General features: G+C 43.6%; 1 protein-coding gene across 2 annotated transcripts in view; it reads right to left on the reverse strand.

The window, feature by feature from the left end:
- Nucleotides 1-4,130: 4,130 nt before the first annotated feature.
- MCU (mitochondrial calcium uniporter) overlaps nucleotides 4,131-14,216 on the reverse strand; it is a 201,061-nt gene continuing 190,975 nt past the window's right edge. The window contains exons 7-8 of one of the 2 annotated variants that reach the window (XM_075533600.1): nucleotides 7,745-7,861; nucleotides 4,131-6,002 (exon numbers count right to left, since the gene is read on the reverse strand). In XM_075533600.1, the coding sequence (XP_075389715.1) occupies nucleotides 5,982-6,002; nucleotides 7,745-7,861 (138 nt within the window). In that variant the 3' untranslated portion in view covers nucleotides 4,131-5,981. Of the gene's footprint in view, nucleotides 6,007-7,744; nucleotides 7,862-14,216 lie in introns of both variants that reach the window. The other variant, XM_075533599.1, reaches the window with a different exon arrangement.

Here is a 14,216-nt window from a genome sequence, read left to right on the forward strand (position 1 = left end):
CCCCCCGATTTCCTGTTTCCGAGAAGCCGCCTGAGAGCAGAGGCCGTGTGTGAGATAAAGCCAGGGTTGCTGCCAGGACAGAGCCGCGTCAAGGACTTCTCCCAGACAGCCCTTTGGCTCTCTAAGCAAGCATTCCCTGGTTTTGTTTATCCCCCTCTCCCCTTGCCACTATTGTTTTCTTTTTAGTTGACCTGCTCTTTCGTTTTACTGTTTTAGGATGAAATATTTCAAATAGAAACAAAAGTAGGGAGACCGACGATGAATATTTTGCCGCAGTGAAGATTACCAGTCGGGGCAATTTCATTTTTACTCCAGCATGCACGTCCAGCATCTGGTTTTACATAAGCAGGATGCCATGAGTGCCACTGCAAGACCCCTTGGTGTCGTTTAACACCAGTCCATATTATGAAAGTCCCCAAAGGTTTTAAAATGCCAGGATTCAAATTGGATTCAGACATAGAATTTGGTTATTTCTCTTTTCCTCTTTATGAGAAGTCCCGGCTAATTTCCCCTTTGTGATGTCTTTTAACAGCTCCCCTCCTCCCTGTTGCCCATATTTCATGTAAACTCTTGCTCACATTTTCTAAGCTTCAAAAGTATGTGCTATTAGAATTTAAAGACAACACTAGTGAGAGTGGAGGAATGTAATGGGTGGAAAGCAAAATTGGGGACCAGAACAATGAGGAGGTGGATAAACCAGCCTGCCGTTCAGGAGAGAAACACGTGAGGGCCACCAGCCTAGAAGTGGCTACTTACAAGGGGGCACCCCCGCCAAATAAAGGGATTATTTTTTCAAAGCTATGTATTAAAAAACAACTTTTTCACCTTCAAAGTACTCTCCATTATTCTTAATACAATTGTCATCTGCAACTCCATTCTTGGAAACATTTTTCAAACTCATCTATTTGGATGGCTGACAGCACCTCTCTCTTTTTTTTTTATACCTCTTCTACATCATCAAATCACTGTCCTTTCATGTCCTTCTTCATTCGTGGAAACACAAAGAAGGTGCATGGAGGGAGGTCAGGTGAGTCAGGTACGTGGGGCAAGAGAGGCATGCTGCTTTTTTGGCCATAAACTGGTACACTGAGATGGCTGGTGAGCAGGGGAATTGTTATGGTGACAAAATCAGTCCCGTCTGCTACAAATCAGGCCTTTTTTGTGTGTCTCACAATATTATGCAATCTTTTCAACCCTCTAAATAGAAAGCCTGATTAACAGTCTGACCTGGTGGAAAGAACTCACTTTGAGTCAACATTTTCGTCTGTTTGGGAAGTTGACAGACATCCAGAACGAGGTTTGTCATCAATCAACATTTCGCCTTTTTTGAAACGAGAAAACCACTCATATGCTTGAGTTTTTCCCACAGCGCTGTCCTTGTAAGCTGTGTTCATATCACAAGTTTTTGCAGCATTTTTCCCGAGCAGGAAACAAAATTTCATAGCCTTACACTGTTCTCTTAATTCAGCCATCACAGAAAATGATGTTTAAATGAAACTGCTGGTAAGAAAAATTCACTGTGATCAGAACTTCCCAGGTGACACCACTGGGTGCACTAACTCAGAGAGTTGCTTGATATTCACCTGGCAGGAAAATTGTGTGCTACAAAAGTGCGGCCCACCCAGTAGAGCATTTTACTTTTTTGGGGTGTGTGTACACCTCGTAGATAGGGAGTCATTGAGGTCACCCAGGGAAAGTGGAGCTGCTGAGAGTTGGAGTCACCAGGCTTTTTTGTCTTGCAATTTGATGTGCATACCATTACACCGACACGTGCTAGGTACTCTTGTGGCATGAGACACCACTCTGATTACATTTTCCCTTCTCTGTGCCATCTTCACCATACTCACCAAGCCCCAGGGCCTTGTTTGATTGATCCCAGAATTCACAGGTGACACTGTGTCTCACTTTCCTTCTCTTTAAAGCAATGGTCAATGGTTCTGGTCCAAATCACCAGGAGGGCCTGCTAGAGCAGCTTGCTGCCCCTGCCTCCAACGTCTGGTTCAGTAGGGACTAGAGAACCAGCATTTGCCTCAAGTCCCAGGAGATACTATGCTGCTGGACCCAGGATGGTACTTCGAGAACCCTTTTACTTTTGCTGGTCTTAACAGTCTGGATTCCAAATCCATGACATTCAGGAGATGCAAACCTGGGTCCCAGAGAAAAGATCCGTGGCTGTTAGGTAGGCCCGAGGGAGTGAGGAGGGATAAGTAAGTGAAACACGGGGCATTTTAGGGTAGTGGGACTGTTGGGTATGCTACCATAATGGGGGAAACACATAGACTTTAGTAATAAAAGCCAAGCTCGTTACTCTTGAGTTCGACTCACATGGACCTTTTAGGGTAGTAGAAATGCTCCCTAGTGTTTCCACGGTTCTAACCTTTATGGAAACAGACTGCCACATCTTTCTCTTGTGGAGAAGCTTGTGGGTTCCAACCACTGTTCGCAGCCAAGCACTTCACCACGGAGCCACCAGGGCTCTAGTTAATAATAACGCACTGCTATTTATCAACGGTCACACCTGAGCACAGGAATGCCAGATGTTAAAGGAGAAATCATAGGCAGGGGAGAGGGGATTCTAAAAACTCCAAACTTTCTGTACAGTTAAACCCGAGAATGTTCTAGAGTAATGCCTATTCAAATAAAAACAGACTAGAGCATTCTTACTGGAAAACGCCCAACTCTTCAGCAGAACTGATGGCTTACCCTCAGTGATGGATTTAGTATTAGCTCTACTAGAAACTCACCGTGCTCTAAAGCTCATTAGAAGCAAGAACCATGTTTTTATTTTTCCTTAAGACACAAACTGCAAGGCTTAGCCGAATGTTGAGGGCCATGAATGTACATTTCCGAGCACAGTGGCAGCCTTTCCTTCACTTCCACCTCATGAGTGTCTCAGGGTCATCTGGGACTAGGCTGCTGAAAGTGGCCAGGAAGTACGACCTCAGCTACGCAGACCTGATGTCACCTCACACTACACTTAATGAAACTAGCCTTTATATGCTTCTTGATAAGCCCTTACCAATCTGGACCAAACAAAACCAAATTCAATGTCACTGAGTCCATGGGGACTCACAGTGCCCCTGCAGGACAGTGTAGGAGGCATCCGGCTGACCAAGGTGTTTACTAATGGGTGACCAATTAGTCCCCTGTGCCCCTGTGTCTTTGCAGCCAAAAGCATTGGAAATGCTTATTTGTGACTTTTCTGCTAAAAGCATTGAGATAACTCAGTTATTTACAATCTCTTTTAAGATTCTTTTGAATCTTGCATATCTGTATAATTGTCTTTGAACTTAGTGCTTTTATTATTCTAAGATTAAGAAAGTATGACTGGTTAAGTAATATTTGCATAGATAAGAGTTTAGGAAAGTTTAAGTTCTTCAATGTTTGTTTTGTAACCAATTCCCTTGTGTAAGAAGAGTATAAAAACCAAGCTTCAAATATACTCGGTATTTCAGTCCATCAGACTGTCGTCCTCCCGATCCCATGCTTTGTACATATCTCTTTCTTTTCCTTTCATCCGCACGCCTCATTTCAGACCAGCCTGATGCGGGATAGCTGGTCTAATCCCCTGCAGGACAGGATGGACCTGCCTCTGGGCTCTGTAACTCTTTACAGGCAAGGGAGCCTTGCTCCTTAGGAGGGGCTGGTGATTCAGCCAGACTCATAACCACTATTTTCATGTCTGGAGATGAGCACACACTTTGTACAAACTCTTAAAATTCATATTCAACCTCGGTACATTCTTAGACAACTCCCTGGAGCCCGAGAAACCACCCTGGGCAACAAGGTGCTCTGCTGCGAAGAGGGATGTTCCCACAGGCAGGGGAGAGGAGGCTGGTAGTGTGGGGGCTGCCCTGAACCTACTGTTGGCTGAGTAGGTCACTCAGCTCTTTGGGGACTCTGGGAAACTACTGACCATCTTTGGTTCAGGAAGAATGAGTACAATGCCTCTTATGAAAAAAAAAAAGCTTGATTTGAGAGTGGTATTTTGAAGTAAAAAGCTTCCTACCTTGAGTGACAGAAAAATACCTGTGTTAGTTTTAAAGAACGAAGTGCTTGTGTTCAAAAATCGAATAAGTATTTATTGTTCCAGAAGGTACATTGCTTTTTATACATATTTCATAAATGATACAGGATTTTACACATGTTCAGTATTTGCTATTTGTTTAAAGGGCTTGATTCTGTGAATCCTCCCTCCCTCCCTCCCACACCCCCTGAAAGGATTTGCTCATTGCACTGTGCTGTGTCTTCTTAAAAACCCTGCACAAACAGGATAAATGGTTTAAAAATAATTCATACAACTTAAAAAAAAAGTCATGAGGGAAGGGGCTGAGCCCGTGGGGAAGGGCAGGAAGTGGAGCCATGCACCCTTTCATTCCATCATGCCTGGGAGGGACTGGGGGGCGGGCGGGGGGAGCAGCAATCCCGGCTGGCCTTCAACCTCTGCAAGGCACCTGGAATCTGGGTTTATCATTGAAAGTGTTTCTTTTCATACACAATGATCCCAAGGGTGGAAGGAAAGAGAAAGAAAACCCTGGCCTCAGGAGTGACTCATGTAAACGGAAAAAGCCAACCGCCTGTCCGCTAGCCCTGTCCCCCTTTCTCCCATCCTGCCCCATGTAGTGCAAAACAGGATGGCGGATGCTGCCTGGAAACATGGTGGGAAACATTTTGAAAGAGTATAACAGTAATCCTTCTCTCAAGATAAGAAAGACAGGGTGGCGACGGTTGGCTGAAGTCGGTCCTAGAAATGCATTCCTGTAGAATGAGAAATTGCACCCGCTGAGATCCGTTATCTGGATTTAAAACCACTGCCGCGGGACCGCTCACAAACACGGGAGAAGTATGTGTCCAAGAGGCAGTGACGTCTGCCTGGCCTGGAATGCGACCACACAAAGCAGTTAACAGCAATGAAATGATTCTGGTTCGGAAATGGCTACAGAGCCATGATTTTAGTCAATCTGTAAATCTTACGTTGTCCTGATTTGAAAATACAGCTGAACACTCCCCTCCTCACCCCTGACTCCAGAGGGAAGGGGGGGGGGTGACGATCAATGAACGGGCTAGGTAAATAAAGGAGGAAAATTCTCTCTATGAGGAGTTAGTAAAAAAAACAAAACAATCTCATGCAGTGTTGCCAATGATTTCTAGATATTGACCCAGAGCTGGGATAGACAGACATTTAAGAAGGGACCGAGGGACAATCCCAAGTGTCACTTGTCTGTCACCAGTTAGTTTCAATTTATCATCAGGATAAAATTAGTGTAATCAAGAGGCATAGTGACAAAGGGCACAGTGGGAGAGATTCCTGGTAGCTTTGCAGAGGCTGAGACCGCTCAAAATCCAACGTGAATGATACCACCTTAGTTAGACTCCAGCGGCCACCCACAGACCAGGGGCTTAAAAAAGCAGTGTGGAAATGGAAATACAAGACAAGGGAATTTCCCATGAACTTTTTGAAGCCTCCATGTAGCTTGTGGAGATTCTGTTTTGTGGCAGATTTATTTACTCTTGTACCAAAAATGAGAAAAGTTAAATTAAAAATAAAAATAAAAACAGTAGAGCTGAGTGGGGTGCTGGTGTGTTCTTGTTTTGCTGACCCTGCAAAGAAGATGCAAGAAACAAACACCCCAGCATCATTGTCCTCCGAATCTCTCAAATACGTAAGTGCATCATTTCATTCAGAAATCGAGATGCTTGATTAAGACAGTATTTACTAAGCCCTTCGAGACTTATGCTCCACAATGCCTGATCCTTAGAGTCTAACATTCATCCCTTTCCCCCTTAAGTTCCTTGTGTTTGTTTTAATTAAAGGTAAAAATTCTCCACCCCCATGTTGCCCCAGCTTCCACCTGCAATGCTTTAATTACAAAGGCAAGAGTTATCAACAGGTGTTCCTTCTGCCCCAACGCTAAGGCTCTTTGCAGATCAGTCTTTTTCACCAATTTGTCGAAGGGGCAGATGTACTTGTAACGGGTCTCTCAGTCTCTTAAGATCCATTTCTGCCTAAAATAGAAACCAAAGGTTAGAAACAGTGAAGCTTTCTGTGTGCTGAAAAAAAGAAACAGTCTTGCTACCCCGAGTCTCCATCATCTCACTTGTTTTGAAGGTTAAGAGCGCTGAAGAAGACTAAACCAAACCAACGGAACTCTACAGGGCAGGGCGGGACTAACCACTCCTGTGGGTTTCTTGCACTAAGCCTCTTCTTTCTGTTGAGGAGCAGCTGGTGGTATCCAACTGCTGGCCTTGTGATTAGCGGCCCAACTGGTAACCACTGAGCTACCTGGGTTCCTGAGGCAGACAGGGAGGGGTCATGGGGACCTGACCTGGCAGTTTCAGCCGTCCTGAGCCTACCGAAAGGCAGTGCTAGGGACAGGGCAGCGCTCAGGGTCCAAGGGCTTGGGGGAGGGTTTGGAACATACACCGAGAGCAGGCCTTTCACGAGTCTTTGATTGGAACTCGAACTTTTCCTTATACGACTCAAGATTTTAGTTATTCACCCAGTAGCTAGCTAAGTTTTTCAGATTCATCAGTGATGTTTAAACAGGGACGTCCACTCCACTGCAACACTTTGAAAAACTGACAGGGGCTCAAGTCTCACCCCTGAGGTGTGTGATGAACAGGTCTAGGCTGGGGCCCAAATATCTACACATTTACTAGTTCCAGAGAATATTCTGGTGCATATGACCCACTACATACAGCGATGGAAGACACAGACTCACTTCAGCTAAGGCAGGCAGATGAGCTATTCTTATTCAGAGCACAACCAAACAGTAGTTTTAAAAAGCTAGCTGGAAACAGGCCAGAGAAGAGCTCCTAACATGAAAGAGATGGATAAGGGTTTCTGCGAGCACAGATTTCTGGAAACCCTCTGGAGTCACCGAAGATTACAGATGAGGGCTTACCACCATCAAAGGCAGCAGAATGGGGGAGGGAGGCACTCTTAGAAATTTGAAAGCGACAGTTTTTATGTAAAAGAAAAGATATCAATCTTTTAAAAAAGCATTTTCTAGGCTTCCAAACTTATTTGGCTTTTCAGGGGAAAATAAATTGCTCAGTGACCCCTGGCAATGAACAACTTTTGCACCCACAATCCGGGATCAAGGGCAAGCCTCTGCTTTTGCAGCACCCCCTGGATCGTTCTGGCAACCCCTAGGGGGTGGGACTGCCCACTGGGGAAACACTGCACTACAGCTCTACGTCTTTGATTCAGTAAACCAATCCTGCCAGGAATTTAGATATGTCTAGTAGCGTCAGTAACTGTACCCTTGATGCGCTTTATTATATATATGAATTATATGAATATATCAACATGTGCTAACGCATGTACTCCCATATGGCTTCGTTATATATGCACACAGAGATCTAGCTAACCCAGTTCTCCATTGTTGCAAGATTGTATGTTACAGCTTCACTGAAATTGCCCTTGAATCCTGTAGATTTCTTAGTGTCTTCATTTACCTTGGTCAGGTGGTGCCAACTTCACCCATCTTGGGTGTGGCCTTTTTCATCACCCAAATAACAGTGTGTGCTCTCTAAACGTGACTTCCCCTCCCAGGTCACCGTAAAAGAATGTCTTCTGCAGATCCCCAGTGTAGACTTTCCATGCAACTGAGATCAATCAGACTTCTTTACTGAGCACAGTGTCGTCCAGATTCATCCATGTTTTTAAGAAGTTTTGCAGACTCCTTCACACTCTGTAGTTTAGGAGTACAGGATTTAGTTTTATTCTTGCCAAACTTACCTGAGCAATTGCATCCTTGAGTTGATTGTATTTCTCTAGGTCAAAACGTGACTTTTTGGCTCCTTTATGAAAAAATAATAAGTATTGTCTGTCTCTGGCTTCTGGATAAACATATTCCTACAAAATGGAGATATTGAATTATTAGTACTTAGTATATTATTTTCACAAAATAAGTATTTATAAACTATTGTTTAGATTCAACGCATATTCACATAAAGGCATACACTGTAATGTGTCAAATATTTAATTACTCCAAAAATTCTTACTGTGGAATATACATGTGAGAGGCCCACAAAAGAGAAAGTCTATTACAATGGATCAGGACGTAACAAACACCCTCTCACCACTCTCTGAAAAGTGTAGCACTGTCACACAAAGCTTTCCGCCTGCCCCTCCACTGTTGTTTGGTTTTTATTTTGCTTTCTTTACAGCTTTCCTAGTCAAGCAGGCATCTCTAAGCCCCACAGTTTACTGTGACTTGTGTTGTTACTTTATAAAGTATGTACTGGGGCTAGCTCCTTTGACTCAGGATTATGTTTTCAAAACTCATCCATTCGTTTCCACTGCTGAGGTACAGCAGGACGATATGGCAGTTTGCCTGCTCCACTGCTGTTGGGTTGTCTCCATATTTTAGCTATTAAGGATAACGCTGCCATGAACACTCCTGGATTGAAGTCTGTTCTAGAAATTGGGTGACTTGAGAGTAAACAAGAAGAACATAGACAATTTGGTAAGGAAGGAAAGAAATCCAGGGGGAGAGGTTGTAAATACAGGGAACACAGAAACTAAACTGGGGTAAAGCACTGGAAGAAAGAGCTCAATAGGAGAATGTCATCTTTCTTGAGCCTGACGAAAACAGTTGACCCTGGGACAGCGTGGGCTGGACGTGGATGGTACTTGGATAAAAATAATGCCAATAGTACATGTCACGTGTTGCTAAGCACCTCCATCTGAGCCGCTGGCTCTCTGTAACTGTGGACAGGTGACCTCCTGCGGCTCTTGTGCGGCTCTCACAGAGTCCTGGGCTTTGACTAACATCACGGAACCCTTAAGGAATGCCCCTGGTGATACTGGAGGTGCGCAAGAAGCAGAGAAAAGTCATGCTGCTACAAGACAAAGTGGAATTGCTTCATAGGTATTGAAGATTGAGGCTGTTCAAGATAAATTCATTCCAGAATAGAGACCCTTGTAAAAAAAAAAAAAAGTAACGAAGAGATCACTGCTAGTGTGAAAACCTTGTACTTCATGTGAAATGTTTTTTATCTTGTATTGAAAACGCAAAAAAAGGAAAGGAAATGTAACATTTATGTGGGCGCAGTATTATAGATATAACATTATATAACATACAAAATATGTGTTAACAGTTTATGTTCGACTAGGCTTCTAAGGTCAATAGAAGGCTATGAACTGGTAAGTTTATGAGAATTCGCTTTACCCTGTTGGGGTGTCTGGTACCTCTAACCCTCAGTGTTGTTCAAGGATCAATTGTAGTGTGAAACTAAGTACAGTTGTAGTGAAACTCAGTGCATATGAATTAGAAAGCTTTTATCTGTTACCTTCAGCTTTCAAGGAAAGCTAGGAGGCAAGATCAAGGGTGGGTTAGGGTTCTTGATGTTAAGTCTTGTAATTCTAACTGTGAGAGGTAAAGGAGGCAGTGCTAATCCATGTAAATGTAGCTCGGCTGGAGGAATGCTTTGTTGAGTGTCCTTGGGTCAGTCCGAAGGAAACACTGCCCAGCTTGCACGTTCTCACAGCGCGGTGCTTGAGCCCGCTGTCAGTCACCGCGGCAGGCCGCATCGCCACGGTATCCCTTTTCCTCTAATCTTATCGGGAACTCTTACCAATATAACGTTCAGTTGTTCAATCACATCAAGCCGTATTGTACAATTGTCACCACAATGAGCTTCAAGCATTTTCTTTCTTCCTGAACTCCTTGAGATCAGCTCCCTCTTTACCCCTCCCTCCCCCATCCTGCCCCCAGGAACCCCATCCAATATATTCATTCACATACAGTTCTCCTGTTTACTCCCTTGAGTGGGGTAATACAGGCATCAGGACGGTCAGCTCCCCCGTCCCCACCTTCTTCCCCCACCCCCCCCTCGCACGCCACACCCTCAGGGAGCCATTACTCCTGTTAAGGTTTCTGAAGTTATCTATCTTGGCTTTCATGCACTGAACGCCTTAGTTAAACAAAAGAACATACGCAAGTCTAAGGTGATTAATGAGGTAAAACAAATAGCAAGCAAACATAAGAGGAATGGAGGAAATGGTAAAGAACTAGCGGCTGGTTATGTGGTCCATCCGTGCTGCACTGTCCCCTGGACTTAGCACGCCGTTTGCGTGGCCACTCTGAGAGGGCTGGCCAATGACCTCTAGGTTTGGGTCTCCACTACACCCACGCTCCACATTATTTTGGTTGCTTGCTTCTGAACGTTTAATGGCCATTCCCTTCGACACCTCATGGTTACACAGGCTGGCGTGCCTCTACCATGTGGGCTCGGTGTATTCCTTTTTCGCTGTCCCTCTACTTTACCAAGAGAGATGCCCCCCCTTTCCAGAGACTGGTCTCTCCTGATGACATGTCCAAAGTACATGAGACCACGTCTTGCCATTCTCACTTACAAGGAGCCTCTGGCTGTGTTTCTTCCAAGACAGATCTGTTTGTTTTGGGGCAGTCTGTGATACTTTCAATATTCTTTGCCAGAACCGTAATTCAAATGTACCAATTATTTTGTCTTCCTTAATGTGCAACTTTTTTCTTTCATTTTTTCATAAATCATTTTATTGGGGGCTTTTACAGCTCTTATAACAATCCATATATCAATTGTATCAAGCATGTTTGTACATAAGTTGTCATCATAATTTTCAAAACATTTTCTTTCGACTTGAGTCCTTGGTATCAGCTCCTCTCTTTTCCCTCCCATCCTCACCCTCATGAAGCCTTGATAAATGATTGTTATTTTCCTATCTTACACCATCCACTGTCTCCCTTCACCATTTCTTTTGTTTGTCCCCGTGGAGGGGTGTGTGTGTTATACATCAATCATTGCGATTTCCCCCCCTTCCCCCTACCCTCATGGTCTCACCATTCCCATTACTGTTCCTGAGGGGGTCATCTGTCCTGGATTCCCTGTGTCCAGAGCTCTTATCTGTATAACTGTACATGCTCTGGTCTAGCCGGCTTTGCGGGTAGAACTGGGGTCATGACAGTGAAGCTGGGAGGGGAACTAGCATTAGAGAACGAGAGGAATGTTGAGCGTTTCATTGGTGCTGCACCTGGCTGTCTTGTTCTTCCTTTGTGACCCTTCTGTGAGGGAATGTCCAAATGTCTACAGATGGACTTTGGGTCTCCACTCTGACCCCCTTCATTCACATGGATATGTGTGTTAGTCTGGGTAGACTAGAGAAATAAATTCATAGACACTCACATGTGTGTAAGAAAGAACTTTATATACAAGAGCAATTGAATATTGAGAAAACATTCCAGCCCAGTCCAGATCAATTCCCTAAGTCTGATATTAGCCCATATGTCTGATACCAATCTATAAACTACTCTTTTGACTCACATAACACATGCAATGACACAATGCAGGAAGATCACAGACCAGTGGGTGGAAAGTCTTGTGGAGCCAGTGGCAGTGGAAGCATCTCAGTGCTGTCAGGGGTCTCCATGTGGCTCCTTTAGCTCCAGAGCTCTAGCATAGCTCTATGTGTCTTCTCAACAGGAATGTCTTGCAGGGAGCGAGCATTTGTCCCACCTCCAGCAAGCTATTTATCTCCTTAGCACCTCCAAATAAGGTCATCAAGCTTTGACCTGATTGACAAGTTAAACTCCACCCCATCACTCTTAAGTCTCAAATTGACAACAGATTATGTAACCACAATATGATTGTTTGTTTTGGGTCTTCTGATGCCTGATACCTGATCCTTTCAACATCTCATGATCACACAGACTGGTATGCTTCTTCCATGTGGGTTTTGCTGCTTCCCTGCTAGATGACCACTTATTTAACTTCAAGCCTTTAAGACCCCAGATGCTATATCTTGTAATAGCCTGGCACCATCAGCTTTCTTCACATTTTCGTATGCACCCTTTTTGTCTTAAGTGATCATGTCAGGAAGGTGAGCATCACAGAACGCCAGGTTATTAGAACAAAGTGTTCTTGTGTTGAGGTTAGACTTGAGTAGAGGTCCAATGTCCATCTGCTACCTTGATACCTAATGTATGAATATATGTACATAGCCCGATATCCCTATCATTGTGTATTTATATATGCACATGCTGAAATCAGTTTCCCCTAGAGCCCGGGGGCTCAAAAAGACACATGCCCCCACAGCTGTTTCCTGGCAGTGGTGCACGGACAGTCTTCTCACTGAAGACGTGAACCCCAGCTCTGCCCTGGGCACGGACTACACTTCCTGCCATTTGTGGCAGGAGAATGCGGGCATTTTCTTTTTCCTGAGTTGCTCCTGACTGTGGGTATGCTTAGCTTCTTTCCTTCGTAGCCATGTCGTTTGCGTGGCTGCTTTAGTCACTGACTTGCATTCCCCTGGAACCACAGGAGGCAGTCTCCAGACTTGGACTCTGACGAGCTTTGGAATTAGTGTTATTCTGTTTGTTTTCCCCTCTGCCCCTTCTGTTTTATTTACTGGTTTGCTTGTTTGTTGTTCTTTTTCCTGTTGTTTTTGTAGGGTGATGGTGGTGAGGCTGCCTGTTGAGTTCTGTTACGTGTGTTCCTATTTTTGGTTTATTTTGTCATCAATTCCTTTTTGGAATCTGCTATCATTACACAACCCAGCCACCCCAATATTCAGCAGCTACAACTAGTAGGCAGGCAACGTTATCTACTGCAGCACCACCTGATAAAGTAACAGAAGCGATCATGAAATAACACGACATCTCAGACACAGCAGGTTATCTCAGCACATCTGAGAGAGCGAGACTGGGCATCAGTGAGCAGCTGAGGCACCCACCCAAAGGGTTTTCCTGAGGGAGAGAAGGCACTGGAACTACCCAGGAGGAAGGTTTGAAGAGCGATGCTCAATCATTTTCAATGGAGGTAGGAAAAACCAGAGCTACAAAACAAACAGAAGAGAAGACCGACGAACTCAAGGAAACACCATAAGAGCCATCTGACAAAACAAATGAAAAAATTAAGGAGTAACTCAACAACCCCAAGTAGAAATCCAGAATATGAGCACTAACATATTAGAACTAGACAGCTCTTTGAAAGAGCAATGCAAGAGAATTGAAAACAGTGGAGTCCTACATTAGTAAGTTTGAAGACAAATCTCAAGACCAAGTTAAAAGAACAATCTATAAAAAGAAGAAAAAATAGCTTAAAAATTTAATAAGAGTTTTGTGGGGCACTATCAAAAAAGAATGATTTATATTTGATAAGCATTCCAGAATAGGAAGAAGAACAAACATATCAGAGAAAGTAGTTCAAGAAATACTGTTAGAAAATTTCTGTAACATTATGATAGAAGAAAAAAAAACATTCAAGAAACTGAAAGAACTCCAAATAGAATCAACTCCAAAGGAAATCACCATGGCATATCATAGTCAGGAGCAACTCAGGAAAAAGAAAAATCATATATAAATGGTAACCAATAAGAGTAACCTTAAATTTTTCAATAGAAACCATGCAAAACTCTGAAAGGCAAAATTTATCAATTAAGAATTCGAAATCCAAGAAAAAATATCTCTCAAACACGAGGGGAAAATAAGGACATTTTCAGTCAGGCAAAAATGAAAATAATTTGTAAAAACAAGACCAAAATTACAAAAAATATTAAAGAGAGCTTAGTGGACAGAGAAAAAAACAGTAACAGACAGCAACCTGAGATCAACACATAAGACACTCCGCCAGTGGTTCTCAACCCTCCTAATGCACGAGCCTTTAATACAGTTCCTCAAATTGTAGTGACCCCCAACCATAAAATTATTTTCATTGTTACTTCATAACAGTAATTTTGCTATTGTTATGAATCAGGCGACCCTTGTGAAAGGGTTGTTCAACCCCAAAAGGGGTCGTGATCCCCAGGTTGAGAACCATTGTATTACATCATTGAGAAACCAACTCATTAAAACAAAGTGACACAAATCTAAAAAAATAAACCAAACTCACTGCCATTGAGTCGATGCTGACTCATAGTGAGCCTATAGGGCAGGGTATAATGGCTACTTTGGGTTTCTGAGACTATAACTCTTCACTGCAGTGGAAAGCCCCTCTTTCTTGCTCAGAATGGCTGGTGGTTTCAAACTGCTGACCTGGCAGTCTGCAGCCCAGCACACAATCACTACGCCATCAGGGCTTCCTGAAACCAATCTACAAGACTGAAAACAGAGAGTCAGAAATAGCATTCCCCAATGAAGACAACAACAAACAGAGGAAACAGAGCAGATATAAAACAGTCAGATGGAGAGGAAGTCAAATAGTTTGCAAGACACAACAAACTGTCTTAAATG

Source organism: Tenrec ecaudatus, chromosome 16 (assembly GCF_050624435.1).
Source record: "Tenrec ecaudatus isolate mTenEca1 chromosome 16, mTenEca1.hap1, whole genome shotgun sequence".
NCBI lineage: Eukaryota > Metazoa > Chordata > Mammalia > Afrosoricida > Tenrecidae > Tenrec > Tenrec ecaudatus.